The sequence below is a fragment of the Poecile atricapillus genome, chromosome 2 (genome assembly GCF_030490865.1).
Source record: "Poecile atricapillus isolate bPoeAtr1 chromosome 2, bPoeAtr1.hap1, whole genome shotgun sequence".
Taxonomy (NCBI): Eukaryota; Metazoa; Chordata; class Aves; order Passeriformes; family Paridae; genus Poecile; species Poecile atricapillus.
Genome location: NC_081250.1, coordinates 68,468,623 through 68,487,569, shown reverse-complemented (window position 1 = coordinate 68,487,569; position 18,947 = coordinate 68,468,623). Strand labels below are relative to the sequence as shown.

General features: G+C 36.6%; 1 protein-coding gene across 1 annotated transcript in view; it reads left to right on the top strand.

Annotated features, from left to right (window-relative positions):
* Positions 1 to 18,947, top strand: part of EXOC2 (exocyst complex component 2) — a 125,769-nt gene that overhangs the window by 15,041 nt on the left and 91,781 nt on the right. Inside the window, exons 3-5 of the mRNA XM_058832779.1 lie at positions 3,621 to 3,797; positions 5,260 to 5,386; positions 15,236 to 15,349. Of these exons, the coding sequence (XP_058688762.1) occupies positions 3,621 to 3,797; positions 5,260 to 5,386; positions 15,236 to 15,349 (418 nt within the window). The remainder of the gene's footprint in view (positions 1 to 3,620; positions 3,798 to 5,259; positions 5,387 to 15,235; positions 15,350 to 18,947) is intronic.

The window sequence follows — 18,947 nt, the reverse complement described above, 5'->3', positions numbered from 1 at the left end:
TCATGCTCAGAATAAATGAGTATCATCAGCAAGCTTTATAACCTCTTTATCTTGTCATTTATAAATGTACTGAACATAAGTGATCCCGGCATATACCTTGTGGAAACTCTCCTCAGTCAAAACATATCATTTACCATAACCCTGTTTCTATGTTGCTGAGCTATTTATCCAGTAGAGGTTTGTATCCTACATCTGCTTCATTTTCTTAAGCCTTTCGAGAAGGACTCCGTAAAGTCTACTGGAAATCCAAGTTAACTATAACTACTGGAATTTCCCTTATTTCTTTTTTAAGTTATGCTTATGTGTACTTCAGTAGTCATGTTAGAGGCAATTTGTCTAATTTGTTGTGGAATCATGACTCCTCTGAAGACCATTGGAATTTTGTTTGGCTTTGCTAGAAAAAATATTTCGCTTCATGGCTGTAAACCAAGATTCACAAATTCCATTCATGGCCACCACAATGAGCTTTATGGCCAAGCATAAGCTACTACAGTTTTCCGCTCCACTGGAGTTTTGCTATCTCTCAAAAGGGGAAGTAGTATTTTCCTGAGTTGCTTGATGAGGTTGCGGTACACTATAGAATCCTTATTGAGAAATCCTCAAATAACTGATGATGTTAGGGGTGAGTATATTTCTGTGTATTTGTGTGGCTGATGCACTTCAGTAGCCTCATTTCATTAGTTCATTGGTTCGATCCTCTTAGAAATTATCTATGCGACGTTCTTAGAAGGAAGACATGTCCTGAACTGTACTTTTGTATTACAGCTGACCAACTGCTAATATTTCTTCTTATATTTCTTTCAGAGTAATACTTGTAACACACAGCTGCTAATAATTTAGTGCTTTGAGGTAAAAATAAATAATGCATTGCCTTATTTTTTTCCTTAACTCAGTTGTCAGCTTTCTCCAGTAAGTGACTAAGGCCCCAGTAAAGGTTTCTTTTAATGCCTAAATTAGGCATGTAAATATTCCCTGTTACTTGAATGGAAATACTTGGAAAAGTGAGGCTTTGTAGGCATGAGAGTTAAGTGAGTTTGAGTGAGGTCTTTATAAAGTTTATAAAGGTTGAGAGGCATTAGTGTAAAATGAAAAGCAAGAAACTTTTTTTCTATATAAAAACACAGTATCACAATAAGAGAAGAATATTCTTTTGGTTTCATTTAAGAGAGAACCTTCTAGTAATCTCTTTGTATCTTTGAAGCCAAATAAACTTTTTATTTGTAACTCTATAGCTCATGGTAAAAAATGTCAAATCCAGGAGATACCTGTCACATTTGTGGTTTTGAGGTTTAGCTTGTCTTTTAAGACATTTGTAGATGTATTTTTTAGACATTGTAAAATTGTCCATATATAAGCTTAACTAAAATCAGAAAGTCTCCATAAGAGTATTACTTATGCCTATTTATAGAAAGGCACATAAAAACTAGAAGCTGCAAATGATGTTCTCAGAGATCTTTGTACCATGCAACAGATTCAAATTAAGTTTTATTTAAAGGAAAGATTCCTATTTCTGGAGAAAGAAATGTGGTAACTGTGCTATCAAAACTTCTCCCCCAACATGCCTTTATTTGTTTTAGAAATTGCGTTGTGCCATTACTATGTTTCATGTGGTATATAAAATGTTGATAGAGACTTAACTTCCTTTTGCATTTTTAAGATACAGGCAAAGGCTGTTTCCTGCCATTTCAAAAGTATTGGACCTTGTGATCTTGTTCTCTTGAGAGCTTTTGGAATCTCTGATGAGTAGACAATAGTTGATACAAGGATCTTCAAACAGTCGTTCAAAATTTTTTACCCCACTAAATTACTATAGCTTAGTTCCAGATTTTAAAGTACTGCTTAATTTAACCAAGAATTCAGAAAATATGAAGTGAAAACATCTTTATGAATCATTTGGACAAAGTATTTCAGTTAGTCCTAGTTCCTATCACAATCTTTTTTCCTTTAGAGAAAATGCTAGCATAAAACTGTAAGAGATATAATAATACAACAATATAACATAAGGTTATATTACTGCATATATGTTCTATGCATCATAATGTATGGGTCTTTTTCTTTCCACCATGAAACAAAAACCCAACCTGGTTAAAATTTTATAAATAAATAACCAAAATGTTTTTTTATTTTAAGTCTTTTTGTGTGCATATTCTATTTCATCCCACTCTCCTCCTTTTATTTAGAAAGAATAAATAAGAAACAAATCTACTGTCCTTTCTCAAGTGAAATTAACTTCAGTTATAATAAGATTCAGTGCTTTTCCATTTTTTTATTTTTTGGATTTCATTTTCAAGATCATTTTTGGCAGGGAGCAATGCATTTTTATGTCTGACAGCCATGAAAACTGCCAAAATTGTCTGCTGTGTCATGTCAGAGACTTAAATTGTGAGAGAAAATAAGTGTGAAGCTTTGGTACTAAGCCACATATGCTGACCCTTTTCTTTCTCTAAGTATTTTCTAAATTGGTCAGAGCTTTCTAGAAATTAAAAACAAAAGTGGAGCCAGCAGGGGAGGAACTGCTTTGCCTGACTAATTCATACTCCAGTACAGCCAACATACTAGTACAGCCTTGTTCTTTTGGACATAAGGCAAAATGTTTCTAGCTAAGGGTGTTTTTTAAGAACTTAATGAGGTTCTCCAAGTTGATACTAGAGCAATTAGGATCTGGCCAGTTTTCCAGGACAGCAGAACTCCAGCTGTGAATGTTGAAATTGTTCTTCTAGATCTGAGAAAACAATTCATCTATTCTAGCATCCAGAGTCCTGATCTGACCAGAGCCAATCAGTTGGTTGGTGGTTGGTTTGATTGATCAGACCAATTTGATGTGAAAGCTCAGGAAGCCTTGGACCTTACATTAAGGTGCACCTTGACTCTTAAGTCATAAGAGGTGTTCCTGAACACTAAAGCTTGTCAATCTCTTCCTATGAGAAAAGACCTTCTTCTGTATCGTAGTTTGTCATTCTTCTCATGAGAAACTGTAGAAGAGGGAAGAGATGAGTAGTCTGTGATTATTCTTTCATACAAAAAGGGCAGTTTATTCATCAGAATCAGTCTTTGATCGTGGATTTTTTTTACAGAAGAGATTTGGATGGAATATTTGTCAATTAATACTGCTTCAGCCAAAACAGCCTTCTGTGTCCACAAATGTACTGCTAAACAAATAAGGCTGAAGACACATTGTGCATTGTAAATATTTCAGTGTCTTTTTTTTTTCTGTGCAAAGTCATATAGACTGAACTCATGAAAGATTTGCTGCATGCAGCTTTTAAAGGAATTTTCACAGAAATACAATACTGAACAGCAGTTCTCCAGTGTCTTGTAGACAGAAAATCTATTGTACTATGTGAAGGAAAAGTTTCAGTAGCCCAAAAGTAGTGGAAGAGATTAAATAAGTTTCAAACAGCACTATTTGCATTGTCGGTGGGACAAAATACCTGAAGTCACCTAAGAAACATCTGAAAAATGTATTTGTGACTCCTTGACTATAATTGACTGTAGGGGACTGGTGAAGGGTTATATATTTATGTAAAACACATGTAGCATCATAAATGAATTGCATTGCAGAATTTCAAAAGATACTTCTATTCACAGTAGTATATTTATTTTTTTTTTCTTTTTCCCAGGTTTAACAATCTGTGGGCACAACTGTCTCCTCACTGCAGAATGGATGTCTGCCAGTAAAATTGTATGTCGAGTTGGACAAGCTAAAAATGACAAGGGAGACATTATTGTTACTACAAAATCTGGTGGCAAAGGAACTTCAACTGTTTCCTTCAAACTGCTTAAACCGGAAAAAATAGGTATATTTATTGTTCAAAACCACATCTATTTTCTTTTCTGAGCAAATACATGACTGAATGCCTCTTTGCATAAAATATGTTTGAAATGGATCCACCTCCGGACAATTTTCAGTTGTTTAGAAAATGCAGAGTGTATCAATAAAATGTGCATATATTTATATATGTGTATATATATAGTGAGAGAGAGACAGAAACTCAGGGTATATGTAAAATTATTCCTTTCTCAATATCTTGATAAAACCCCCAGTGATGAATGAAAAGTAGCCCTTTATTTTTATTTAAATAATAGCTCTAAACTTTTAAAATTTTAAAAAACTTTATAACAGATCCAGTAATTACTCTTAAATGTACTAGATAAATACAAAATCTGGACCAGCTCATGAGCTTTACACCTAAATCCTGAGCTGACAGTTAATCCTTTAAAGAAAGTTGAGTCCTCAAGTGCCATTTCTTATTTGTAATTCAAACCATCCTGCAAGACAAAAAGTCTTAAGCATTTCTCATGAGATGCTTAACCATTGAAATTATTTGCCAAGCAGTCTAGGACCTCTGCTTAACCTAGAATCCAGTCTAAATACCCTGTGGATTGAAAATATTTCTCTCAGAACCCCTCATTGATGAGCTGGATAGTTATCTTTCCTAACACAGGAGTTCCCACAAGAACTGTTTAAGGCTTTTATTCTCAGCCCTTCAGTGACAGTTAAATAACATGTAACTTCTCCCAAGCTGCACTAGTATCTTAATGATAGAAAGGTGAAATGTATAAGTGCAAATGTTATACGGTGGAGCTTTTGGTAATGAGAGAGGAGAATTCATATTTGAAATTATTGGGAAGTGTAGGGATGGAGTAATTTCTGGTGTTGAGTATCTGATGGGTATGTTAAAGGAGGGCAAGGCCAAGGGTGTGGCTGGCTCCATTTTCAGCTGAGATTCCAGGACATATTGTGCCTCACCTTTATGTATTGTCTGTGCTAAGGTATTGGAAGTAAAGTCAGCTCTGTGTCCTTGAAGTAATTTATCTTGGCATGTGGCCAAAGTTCAGTTACCTTTTGGATAGCAAATGGGACAGAAAAGGAATCTTCCCAAAAATATGCAAATGAGAAGACATTCAGTTAATTGCTCTTTTGAAAGGAGCAGATAACAAGGTTTGGATGGATACCAAAATACTTGCAGGAATGAAAATACTAATACTTTGTGGTCAGGAAAATGCTCCTAATGTACGTGAAACTGCACTCTGCAAGAGGGTAATCTTTGATGCCCAGCCATGAATGCCTTCTCAGCAGCTATAATAAAATAATTTAGCATAATTGCATCCAGGTTGTTTTGCCATGTATCTTTCAATATATTACCTAGGCATGCATTTGATATTTATCAGGATTTTTCAAATTAATTCAGTATGTTAGAAGTTGATGGTGCTGGACCGCCCTTGTTATTTTAAGGATCTGTGCTTTGTTTTCCCTAGGTATCTTGGATCAGTCTGCTGTCTGGGTGGATGAAATGAACTATTATGACATGCGCACTGATAGGAACAAAGGGATTCCCCCCTTGTCCTTACGTCCAGCTAATCCACTTGGTATTGAGATAGACAAGTGAGTACCAAATGCCTTTAATCCACTTTTTTAGTGGTTTTCTCTACATATGTCTATGTGAATTCCAGGAAAATTTAATGGCTTGCAGGGCAGGGAAAGATTTAAAAACACATACACCTATTAGCTGCTAGTATTCTATTTGGTACTCAGAATTGTTAGTGCACATTGTATCCAGCTTCATAATCCTCTATTTTGGGTCCTCAATTAGAACTGTAGATAATCTAAAAGCTTGATATATTGAACCCCAGTGACATTGAGATTTTGTGGATTGGTAAATAACCCAAGGCTTCAGATTTATACATTGTAGTTACAGAATACCTACTGTTGCATTTGAGTTTCATGGGGCTTTTAAGGATATTAGATTGCTATCTGTTGCTAAAATTGCACTGTAAAATGTGGTTTATTATGTCACATCAGCTAGTGTGTTTTACTGAAATACTAATACTATTTTCCAGCCCACAGTCTTCTTTACTTTAGTTCTTAAGTATGGTGGACTTTATGACTTTTTTTTGTCTGAAATAGTAACTTTATAGTGAACAATAAATGGAATTAGGGATCTTTAAATGGGGCACTCTTTAAACCTGCCCAATTCTTAGAAATAGCATGAGGAATACTTCTCTCAGCCAAGATGCCAGCTCTACCAAACAAAAGGCTGTTTAAAATTAAACTATTACTGAGGTCTCATCTGCTGAATACTCTTGTTTGTGAGAGGGAGTGCACTGGAAAAAATCTGCAGTATCCATGGTTACCTTGTTCTGATGAGAAAGCTTTTCCAAAACCCGTATGGGATTTCTAGTGGATCCACATCACTTTCCAGTCTCTGGCTGTGCATTTCTTTCCTAGCCTGAATATATATTTTTCTTTCTTTTCAAGGTACTAGCCCAGTTTTTTGTAATTAGCTGGAGATTTTATCTTTTTAAGTATTTTTCTTTAGCATTTGGTGTAACTTCTGACAGGTAATTCTTTCATGTTGTTCACTTTTCCAATCCCTCACAAAAACATGGACCTTCATACTATGGGCAGTATTGCAGTGTGTTACTAGAAGACTTTGTCACTCTTCCATTCTCTCTTCCCTTTTTGTAAATTAAAAACCCCATAACAATCCTTTTTACCTCTGTGTTACACAGCAGCTAGCAGTGAATGCTTTGTTAGCTGATTTTTTTGAGTCTCTACTTATAGTTAAGACGTTGTCCATATGATATATTAAGAATTATATAGAAGCTTAAGCTGCATTAGTTTAGGATTTGCTTAATTTAGAGTTACCTATTTGGATGTTTGTTAAATAGAAAACCAGCGGTGTAATATTTTAAATGTTTTTTCTGAAAGCATTAGAAAATGTGTTACTGAAACCTGAAGTTTCATGTGAAAAGAAATAAATCAGAAACCTGTAAATACAGCTAGGAAATAACCTTTTGTAGAGGGAGGGAATTAGGAAATCTTTGGGCAAGCATATCAAGCCTAGTTCATTGTTCTTGATCTCCCAGGTTCATTGTAGGAGAAGCAGGAAAGTTATGGCAAGCACCAGTTTGAAAGACACTGATCAATATAGTAAGTAGTTGTGTGGAGGAATGGAGGGGTTACATTGTGCAGAGGGGTAAGAGAGGAAAAGCCTGCTCTGCCCTCATGCTATGGTTGACAGCACAGTTCTGACTATAGATGAACATTCTGGGTTTAATTAAAGAATGCCTTCTCAGTGGAAAAAAATTGCATAATTTTCTTGATAAATTGGAGCAATGTGAGGTTTAGTTCTAGAAAATAATCTTTAATACCATATAGTTTAGCTAAACTCACATGTTTGCAAATACTTTACATATGGAATGGGTAAGTATTGAGAAGTTGTACAAGGTAGTGACAAAAGGCAATTGTAAATTATGAGAGTGAGTAAGCAAGAAATTAGCAATAACCATCGCTAGATATGGGAATATTTGTCACTAGAAGTGATAAAAATTGTTAGGATGCTTTAAAATAAAAGACAGCTTAATATGATCTTAATACTGTTGTGTATGCAGATAAGGTCTGCAGCATTTTGGAACTCTCTTTTATTCACACCTTTGGTTTCTTTAAACTTTTTATTAAGACATGTGCAAATTGGGATGTATTTTAATTTTGAAGCTGAAGCATTTGGCATTGGTCTGACTTGCTGGGATTTACAACCCTTTGCCAGCTTGATGACTGACAAGGAAGGGAAAGGAGTGCCTTGTACTGGTGATGCAAATAGTGGTAAGCAAAAGAAACATTAATAGAGAAGCTCAGGGAGAAAAGCAGTGAAAAACAGATGTGATAAAATGGACTAGGAGTAAACTATATAGGAGCACACTGAAGAGAAGGCAGAGGAAGGTGATTAGACTACACACTGAAAGAAGCTCTTCCTGTAGAAAGTGATTATCAGGGATCAGCAAATGATACAGAAAAGACAAGCTGCAGCATGGGAACAATTTAGTTGATTTTTGGAGGGTTTTTGTTGTTTTTATTTTTTTTTAATATGGTTATGTTTGGTTTTAAGAGTTCCTTTTGTGGCTTTTTAAAGCATTTCTAATGATACTTTGTCCAATTAAAATGTTTAAAAAATAATCATAGCTTTTGAACCATTCAGGTGAATGCTTTCAAGGTGCTGCAAATGAGACCTTGAAATTAGAGAAAAAAGACCTTGTAAGTAATGGAAAGAAGAGCTGCAGTATAACAGTTTGCTAAATTATTGGGCATGCACAGAGACAAAAAAAAAATTATTCAGGCTCGGTAGATAGAAGACTGGAGTTTAATTGGGAGTGACTGAGATTTAAGTGAACAAAAGGTTAGAACTGTGAATGAAGGGAAATACATAATAGTGGATCTGACATTCTATTAATAATTAGCATACTGCCTATAGATAGGAGTTAACATATATATACTCAAAATATGGACTGGAATTGTCTTTTCATATTCAAATGTTCAAGGATGCAAAAAAAGGCAACTATGTATATACAGTCATCTTCCTGGCTGTTCTTTTACATAATCAATCAATTTTAAATGTTACATGTATAGACAAGATATTTTAATTCTACATGTCTACATAATGTTCAGGCTATTATCTTTCAACCTGCAAGTTTAGCAAGTAGTTAGTATACATAATTTCTGACTGATGAGTTCTTCACATTTTCCAAAAATTAATTGCAGTTCCTGTGTCATATAACTAACAATCTCACTTGCTAATAAAAAAAGAATCACTTACACTGTCATGAAACTTGAGCTTGCTGGTTCTTGTGTTTTGGTGGTGGTGACCCTTGAAGTCACAAACATATTTGCAGAAGAATGTTTGCACATGTTTGTTTTCGTCCCTTCCTAAAAGTTATTAATTCATCTTCTAAAACACAGAGCTGATCCTATCAGATAATAGTTTTTAGGCATTGATGTAACTTAGTGCCTATTGTGTGTTCAATACAGAGATGTTCAATGAGAGATGTTCAATTCCCACCGAAAAATAGGTATTTAAAATACTTAATTTTTAAGTTCTAGTTTTAAATTTTTAGTATGGGGTAAAGACTGATACAAAGTTTTGGTGTCCTATCACTATCTTTATGCTCACTTTCAGTTCAGAGCAGTTCAGTGCCACCTTCCTCCCCAGGGAGTATTCATGGCTGTGGTGTTATGCAGATGTAGCAAGGAACTCTTACAAAAACATTGAATCATAGAATAGTATCACAGAATTGTTACAGTTGAAGAAGGTTTTCAAAGTCCTTGAGTCCAACTTTTGTCCCCCATCTTGTCAACTGAACTGTATCCCCAAGTGCCATATTCAGCCATTTCTTGAACACCTTCAGGGACGGTGACTCCACCGTGTCCCCTGGTCAGCCCATTCCAATGCCTGACGACCCTTTCAGTGAAGAAATTCTTCCTGATGTCCAATCTGAACCTCACCTGGCACAGCCTGAGGCTGTGTCCTTTTGTCCTGTTTCTGGTAACCTGGGAGAAGAGGCCGTCCCCCACCTGGCTACAGCATCCTTCCAGGCAGCTGTAGGGAGTGATAAGGTCACCCCTGAACCTCCTTTTCTCCAGCTAAACACCCCCAGCTCCCTCAGCCACGTTACTCTCTAGACCCTTCACCGGCTCTGTTGCCCTCTTTGGATGAATTCCACTACCTCAATTTTCTTCCTGAGTTGAGGGGCCCAGAACTGGACACAGCACTCAAGGTGTGGCCTCACCAGTGCCAAGCGCTGGGGGACAGTCACTGCCCTGTGCCTTCTGCTCACACACATACAGGTGAAGATGCCCTTGGCCTTCTTGCCCATGTGGGCACACACTGGCTCACGAGCCACTGTCAGCCAGCACCCCCACGCTCCTTTCTGCCAGGCAGCATTATAGCCACTCTGCCTGCCCCCAGCCTGTAGCTGCCTGGGGTTGTTATGACACAAACAAGATTCAGCCTTGTTGAACCTCATACAGCTGGCTTCAGCCTGTCAATCCAGCCTGTCCAGATCCCTTTGCAGAGTCTCTCTACCCTCCTGCAGATCAATACTACCCAACTTGTCATCTGCAAACTATTTAGAGTACACTCGATCCCATTGTCCAGATAATTGATGAAGATAATTAACCGGATTGGCCCCAGTACTTATCCTTGGGGAATCCCAGTAGTGACCATCCAACAGCTGGAGGTAACTCCATTCACCACCCCTCTCTAGGCATGGCCAACAAAGAGTACCTGTCCAAGCATTGGGTTGCCAGCTTCTCCAGGAGAAGTCTTAAATAGGTTGCAGGAAGAAAAAGAGTGTGCAGAGTTGTTGTCTCAGTATGAGGAATGTGGAACTTCATGTGAAAATTCTGACCTTAGCAGCAATGTGGCAGTACTTGGATTGGTTTTTGCAGTTTAGAGCTGTTACAAAAGCATGTTGGTAACACGAGATCATTCAGAATTTTGTATGGCTCTGGGAGAGGTTATGTCTCATGGACACCAGTTGAAATACGTTGATGGAAAATTTAGATCTGCAGAAGATTTGTGAATGAATTGCTTGTTCTGATGTACCACATACTTCCTTCTCCTTCCAACAAGTCCTTGCTTAACCAAGGGTTCGCTGACTCCTCTAACTACTCTGTCAGGCAAAGAGGATTTCTGTGCAAAACAGAGAATGTGGCAGTGGTTAGAAAATTTTTGAATAGTGTTTGTTGTTTTGCATGTAGCAGAGGTCACTCTGGTGGATCCATCTTGTACATGAAAGCAAAGGCTGACATGCTAAGTACATTCCATATACTTCTGTATCCACCCACTCAATACAGATGCTTCCCTCTTCCCACGCCAGCTTCCAAAACAGTTCATCCGGGAGAAGGAAACTGATGATCTTACTCTGCCATCTAATGGTAAACGTCAGCTTGCTACCATGAGATAGGAAAAGACTTTCTGGAGGCTGAGATGTTTATTTTTAAATGGCTTGTATGGAAATGCAGTAAATTTCATCATTGAATGTGATGGGTGTGTTGAAACTTGGTCACAGAGATACATGTAAAAAAATTCTGAAAGCTGCAAAAGAGGGTTTCAGTATAGTCCTAGCTTTATGACATTAAAAAATAAAGTAACACTGCTTGTTAGGCTGATGCATCAGCTGCAGCTACTAGGCTATAGTCTCTTAGTAGATTTCTCTTACCACATTCTGCCAGTTCTCAAATACAGTTGCCACTTTGTTTTCATATTTCTAATGAACCCAATGCTACTAGGGAGGAAGTGCCAGAGTACACCCTTGTCTTGTTGCTGTTGGAGAGACCTTTGTTAACACCTTCTGATTTGTCGTGTTTAGTCTACACCAGTGTCCCTTATGCTGGTCTTTTTGCATGCATTATTAACACAGTACAGCTGGTACAAAGCCAGCTTCGAGGAGTCTGACTGGTACCAGACAGAGGGGGGAGTGTACAGCAGCTCTCACTGGAGCTTGTTTATGCTGGTTGCTATTCAGAATCTGTGTTTATTTAAAGTTGCTCCTTTTGACCTTTTGTAAACTCCTGTAGAACTGAGCTTCAAGTTACCTTTGGGTGGCTGTATCTTCCTTTGGGACACACCTTTAATCTGCAAATACTGTCATATATGCTGAAATTATTGCTATAAGATTCTGAAGTTCTGGGAGCAAAATAATTTTCACAGAAAAATTACTACTTGCTAAACTGTGTTCATTGTCAGGCTTTGTTAATTATTATCTGTTGCATTCTGTTGCTCTTACTTAATTGTGGCTGCTTGGAGGCTGTGATTGAGCCTATTGAGATTTCCAATTTATCTCTGGAAAATATAAATGCTGTTTATGGGCGCAAGTTCCATAGTAGAATTTGTAAGAGCCCAAGCATCCTGTGCTGTTAAATTAGGTTTATTGCTTAGGCTATACAGAATCTGAAGTTTGGGGTAGTGCAAGGTGGGACTTCTATTGATGGGCACTTGTGGCACAAGTGAATTGATTGTACCCCGCATGCTTTGAAGCCAAAATACGTGTGCATTACCTTTACATGGAAGCAAGAACCCCTACATCTAATGTTATACAACTCTATTTACTATACTCAAAATGTGTTTGAGGGAAGTGTACAGTGGCTTGCAACCAAATGTATTTTTATTATACTTCTCATTAATATAACCACTATGTGAAATCTCAATTTCTTTTGCATTTGAAATTGTTGCTGAAGCATGAATAAGACTATTTTAAAATATTAACTCTAGGCCTAGTGCCAGATCTAGTTCTAGTCTAGGTAAAATAGTGTGCCTAGCAGAAAGTACTAGTATACAAATCCAGTATGTGTACCTTTGATGAAATTGTAAAGGTGGTATAATACTTAGGGTTGTCAAGGGTGGTAAGCTTCACTCTTCTGTTTCTGAGGTTTTCTGGATTCAATTTGTGGTTCCCAGATTCTTTTACAATGATTACTTTTTAACAATGATTAAGTATTCGTCATGAAGTGATTCTTGTATAATGAGCAAATCAACAGAGAAATGATTTATAGTTTAATTGCATGTAATTTTGATCTAAGCTTTTGCTACTGGTTCATCTTCACCCTGTAATGTTGAAAAGAATAAACCAGAAATACTTTCTCAAGTCACATATGGGCTTGTTTATAAGTAAATGGTAAGCAAGTTTTAATGAGAACAACTTCCAAAAACTGACTTATTTAATTTACTAATAGAAGTTAATGAAACAAACTTGTGTGTATGTAGAGGCAGTCTCTTTTTAGATGCATCTGGCCAGACATTCTAGAAATACAGTTGCTTTCAGTTTAAACATTTTAGTGTGCACTTGGTTTTGAAGACAGCTGTAGCAAGTCTGTATGTAGCAAGCTGTAGCGTATCTGTTAGTGGGAAAACTACTGGTAAGATGTATGATAAAAATAAGGATACTAAACCATAGAGTATAACATATTGTTAACATACCTCACACATTCACATTCATGTTTCTGGTCTGTTGTGACTATGTCTAAAATACCTCTGCACAGATAAAAGCATTGTTAATTTATGGTTCTACACAGATACATCTGCTGGAAAAAAACTCCTAATAACTTCTCAAGACAGTCAAACATCAAACTGAAAAAAAGTTCCTTCATTTGTGTCCCTCTGTCTGTAGACAAGATTCATTTGCAGTAATTGATTACAAGTCTATCTTGGTCTTTCTATATATATATAATAGTTTCATTTTTTCCCCCCGAGTAATTGTATAGCTCATGTGTAAGCTTAAATTGTCATGCATATCCCTTATAAACCTGCAGTAATGAGTAGCATTTGGTAGTGGTATATTTGAGTGTGTGTGCTTTTTTGTATTATATCTGTCTCTTCTGCTTTTGGAGAACATACATGGAAATTCTGAAAATATGAGTGAAATTCTGCTTCTGTATTGATTGTATTTACTTAAACAGTGCTTGCACAGTGTCCAAGTCTCTCCCAAAAACTCAAATTGTTTTCTTGGTTTTGTTCTTTAGTATTAAAAATGCAGCTGTCCACAAAGATGTCACCATGTGTGGATCTACTATAAATACTTTTTTGTACAGTTGTGCTGTGTATCACATGTGAAGTACTATCCTTCAAGTTCATATTCCTACTGGGTACTTTTGACTAATTTGAGGGTAAAAATAAATTATCTTAGAATGTCTTTAAATGAAGAATATATTGAAACTTTCTTCCTACATCCATCAGCATTTTCTGCTTACTGTCATTCATGAAATTTAAGGTCATTGAAAATCCTGAATCTTATTACTTATGTCTAAAACTTTTATTTTAACATCTTCACTTTTTCATTGAACACAGGCAAATGTTGGGACCCTCATTTTTTCTTGCTGCATTTGTTTCTCACGCTATTTTCTCTGTATCTCTACTTTTCATATCTGTCATCACTTTTCCTTGCATCTCATTTGATTTTTTTCTGGCTTTTGAAAAGTATTGTTTCATGCCCCTGCTGTAATCAGGTGCTACTGATGAAAGACTTCTGTGACATGTCATATGTACGTGGGTCCTTTGTACCTGCTTGTGCTAATGGCCATTTGGATATGAAAAGAAACTTCCAGGAAACAACTCCTCTCTATATAATTGTACTTTTTAATGTGCCCGCCTTTAGATTTGTTTCACTTAATCTGCTGTTTGCTTTTTGTAATAAAAACAGCTTTAACTATCTTGAAACATGTTTAGATTACAGAAAAAACTAAAACTAACAAATCACTGCTTTTGTGTCCATTTAAATGGCTTTCCATATGTGTTAAATATAATTCTTAAAACTGACTCTGGATTGCTATTCCCACCCAAGTTTGCTCTCAAATGCAAAGTAGGGCAGATTTTCATTTGCATACGGTATACTTTGTATAGCAAAGCTCACCTAACTTGTCAGCATCAGAGAGGGACTTCATTGTCTTTTGAGTTGGATGTTGTGATCCAAAAATGAAATAGTAAATTTTTGGAATAGATGAGAATATTTCAGTTGAAAGGGACATAAATCCATCTAGTCCAACTAACTGACCCATTTAGGGCTGACCAAAAGTGAATTTGTTTGACACAATCAGTCTCTGAAGATGGGATGTAGCTGGTGGTGAAGATGAGAGGAGGGAGTGCACCTGGTGATGTATTGAATGCATGGTGAAATGAATATGGCCAAGTGTTGAGCTTATGTCCAGACTGAGTGATGAAGGTTGTCATGTTTTCATCAGAAAGTGCTTTAAATATTTTTATTACACAGACTTAAAGTGAATGGAATCATTTTCTGGATGAGTATCTTAGAAATGACTTATAGTTTTTAAAATGCTGTTGTAGAGAATCTGTTTCCACAAGGAATTGACTTGCATGGTTTCTTCAGGCATTTGTAAAACTGAATAAAAACTAACAGAACGTGCTGGCTGTCACTTGACATAAGCCTGTTTTTCCTTTGTTTTGTGTAGTGAACAGACAGGTCAATGTGTTCTGTTTTGCATGAGAATTATTTTAACTCAGTATTATACTTTTTTTCAGTGTTCGTATATAATGGAAGTATATTCTGTGTGTCTCCCTTTCGTGTTTCTGTGTGACTTCTGCTGATCAGGAGTCAATAGACAATAATTGTGTGAGATCATTTACAAGCTGTCAAACTTCTGATGTCCTGCCATTTTAAAGTTAAATAAAAGCATATTGTACAGACAATATTTCTGTCTTATGTGTAATAGTGAAATCAAAATGGTGAAATTGGTTTTACTTAGAATTGATTTCAATCTTTCCTGGTCATGTTAGATGTGTCTGTAATAGTGGATTTAATTTCAAGGTGAGTTGCAAGTTAATGTTCCCATATTATAGGGAAATGATTTGGTGTTTGTTGTTAGTTCGGGATTTTTGTGACTGTTTTAATTTTAAATTGTTTACAAGGCCATGTTTCACTGAAGAAATGAATATTTGTTTTTCAGGGGCAGATTTCCTCAAAAAGATTTAGAGTCGCTGTTTCCTGGGATGAGCGCCGATTTCACAAGTGAAAACTTTTCTGCTGCCTGGTACCTGATTGAGAATCATTCAACAACAAGGTTTGTTGCTATCATATAAGGAATTGTTTTAAATGCAAGTCACTGATGGTATTTCATTATGCAGTAGATGCGAGTTTGGTGGTTTGCATTTACAGCAATAGAACTGTAGTCACAAATGTCTCTGGTGTTTCTGCTTGGCCTGAGACTTGAATCAACAAGTTTGCTTAATCTGCTTCTGAGAAACACCTTGTTTTTAACCAGACCTAATTTATGATGAGGGTTTTTTTATCCCCATGCCCCAATGTCAGATGGAAGCTTTCTTTCTTCAAATTCTAGGAATCAAGAAGTTAGCAGCCTTGAGTGGAAACTCCAGATGTTAAGTCACGAGCAGAGACACCGGTTATGGGCACTGAACAGATTACTAAAATTGTATCAATTAGGTTGTAGTTAACACTTCTGCTATAGTAGCAGAAGTTAGACAAACAAGTAGATCTTTGAGGTAAACCCCTTGAAATCTTGACAATTAAGATCTCAGTTTAGAAATACAGTTGATAGTATGTACTTAATATATGATAATACATATATAATACATGAGTGTGTTATATAAATATATTTATGCATGTATAATTGAATTCCAAAATTTTTATCTGCTTGTGTTTGCATAATACTGGAAGCCATTTTTTATAGAGAAGATGAGCTTTTTTGCTGTTTTCAGCTAGATGCTCTGATTAGTATTTTAAAGGGAAATACCACTTTACAAATTGTTTTAGTTTTGTTTCCTACTGGTAGAAAAAGATTGCTTCTTGGTTTAGAGGGTAGGAGGATATTTGGTTTTTGAAGCTCCAGAAATAACCATTACTCTGCTTGGGAAATACTTATATTTCCTCTCAAAATTATACTTTAAAGGGCCAGAACAGCAAGAGAACATTATTACCTAATACACTTATAATGACAGCATCTTTTGAAATCAAGTAACTAAGAGAAGTTATTCCGAATTAGTTTTCTGTCAGAATCTGATAACTTTGGGGATCATCAGGTTTTTTTTTAAAATTTAGGGGATAATAAAGTGATAAAGAGTGAACAGTTTTTGATGTTGGTCTTCATAAAAAATTTTCTCTGTTTGACCCTTGGACTGTTTCCACTTTGTTGCTCATCCATGTGGGCACCAGTGACACTGCCCAGAGAGATGTAGAACAGATCATGAGTGATTGCAGACTAGGGACAACAGTGAAGAATGTGGGATTCTAGGTGTTCCCTTTGATTTACACGTGAAGGGAAAAGCTTCAGGTAATAGGGATGCATCCTGTAGATTCACAGATGGCTGTACCCCTGCTTTCAAAAGCAGCACTTTTTACTTCTGTAACAGATCCATGACTAAAGAACAAAGACTGCTAGTGAGAAATGGAATTAATTTGAAAAAATGTGGTAGGAGTGTGAGAGCCTCTTTGCCAGCAGGTTTGCAGTTTGGTGTCAAAAACTTCAAATTTGGAATATCAGGGGATGGTGATAACAGCCTGCAGTTAAATGAAGGGACACAGTCCTACCTGTGGGTTCAGTGATGGCATTAAGAATGCTGTAGGTAGTTACAAAACTAGCTGGAAGTGTCTAATGTCAAGTGCCTTTACAGCTCATGTGCTGTATGAGAAACAAGTAAGAGACAGAACTCCACGTGAAATTAGAGAAATATACCACTGGAATAAAGTGGGATAGCTCACGTACCTAGTATTTTGGGATGGACAGCAAGAGGCCACCTGAAAAAGATAGCCAGGAAAGAAGAGAGGGATTTGACCTTCATGTGAAGAACAGCTGGAATAAATATGTGGGCATGTTATGGAGCAGGATGGTTGAGATCTTGTTCAGGAGTCTGGAACAGGTTACATTACAGTTGCATGAGGAGGTGAACAAAATCTTCCTTAAGCAACTTGGGGAAGTCTCCAGAGATCAGACCCTGGTTCTCGTACGAGACTTTAATGTCCTTCATATTTACAGGCGGGGCAGCAATCCCAGGAGGCTTTTGAGGAGTTCTGTGAATGACTTCTAACATAGCTGTGGTATGGGCCTTCAGGGGTGCTACTTTCTGAATCTGATTCTTGCAGGCAGGGCAGGGGATGTGATAACCAGTGGCAGCTGTGGCTGTAGCAATTGTGAAACAGCTGAATTCAAGACTCAAAGAGGTGGGGGGAAGGCGGGCAGGAGGGTGTACACCTGGGATTGGAAAGCAGTCATACAGAGGACAATCCAGTGTTTGTAAAAGTTGACTGTCTAGTGCAAATCAACTTCTGGGGAGTATCAGCAGCAATGTGTTAGGTAAGATCTGTGGATAATTATTCTGCTTGGCATTGTTAAAGCTGCAGCTGAAGTGCTCTGCCCAGCTATGGTCACTGCTTTAAGAAAGATGTGAGAGCTGAGCCACAAGCTCAGAAGTGGATAAATATCAGTGGCTATACTGCTTTAATGAGTTAGGTGGTTTTAGAAAAGAAAAAACATTTTTAACATTTTTTCTAGTATCAGCTTTAGTATTTCATCCTTCTTGCTGAAAAAAATTCCATGTCAACAGTTTCAAGTAACGATCTCCTCCAACCAATGGAATAAAAAGTGTTAATTTGTACTTTTAAATGAACTCTGGAATTTTTTGCATATTAACTTCATTTATGTTGGTTTATAAAATCCACATTTTAGTTTTGAAGGTCCAAAAGCGGTGTAAAACTCAACAGGAATAAATGCTCAAAGGGTAGGGTAAATCCAGTCATGTTTGGAATCTAACTATAAGTATCTTTAAATAAAGAAGCAGCAAAACTGTTTTGGTTGGTTTTCTTTTTCTTCCCAATTCAAAATGTGTAGTCTTAAAAATATTCTGGAGTTGTATAAATATCTGTCCCATATAATTTGTGCTGTTTTCCTGGAAACACAGCAATGGTTTAGTTTTTGTCCTCTGCATAACCTTAGCTATTGGAAATGGTAAATGTGTAGTGCACTGACATTTTGGTTAGCTTATGTCTGTTTTTTCCTTGAGGGATATTATTTTTAAGAAATCTGTATAACATCCTTTCTACTAATTCTTTTAATCCTGGAAATATCCTGTTAAATATAAATAAACTACTTTAACACACTGTTAGATCATCAGATAACATGAAACAGTGCTTAAAAGGAGAACTACAGATTTTTGTTATCTTGAAAATGCTGCTGGTAAGTACTTCTCATATGCCAAGTGGACCAATCCAGGTAATGAGTAATGTTATTTCTGTCCAGCAGATGGAAACAGAAAATTAGGCAAAATGTTGTGACATCATCAATATAAAAAGAAAATGCTTCTAACTGCACCAGTGTGCATTGTTTCCCAGCAGGTGGTGATAGCCTTCTCATTGTCTGGGCTAAAGTTTGTGCTCTTAATGTGTCTTTTTGCCCCAGCTCTGTTTAGAATGGGCAGAATATTGATGGAATTGTCTTATGTCATAGTTTTCTACTTCATTGATCCCTCACCTCACAGAGGTGTAGTGCAGTTTTTGGATTTTTTTTTTTTTTTTGTATTAGAGAGATTGCTTTGTCCTGCAGCCAGGAAGAAAGACTTTAAGGATGAAAATTACTTGCTATATTTGTATTTCTGAGCTTGTTCATAGTGGTGTTTTTCTAGTTTATCAAGTAATCTAACTGCTGAGGT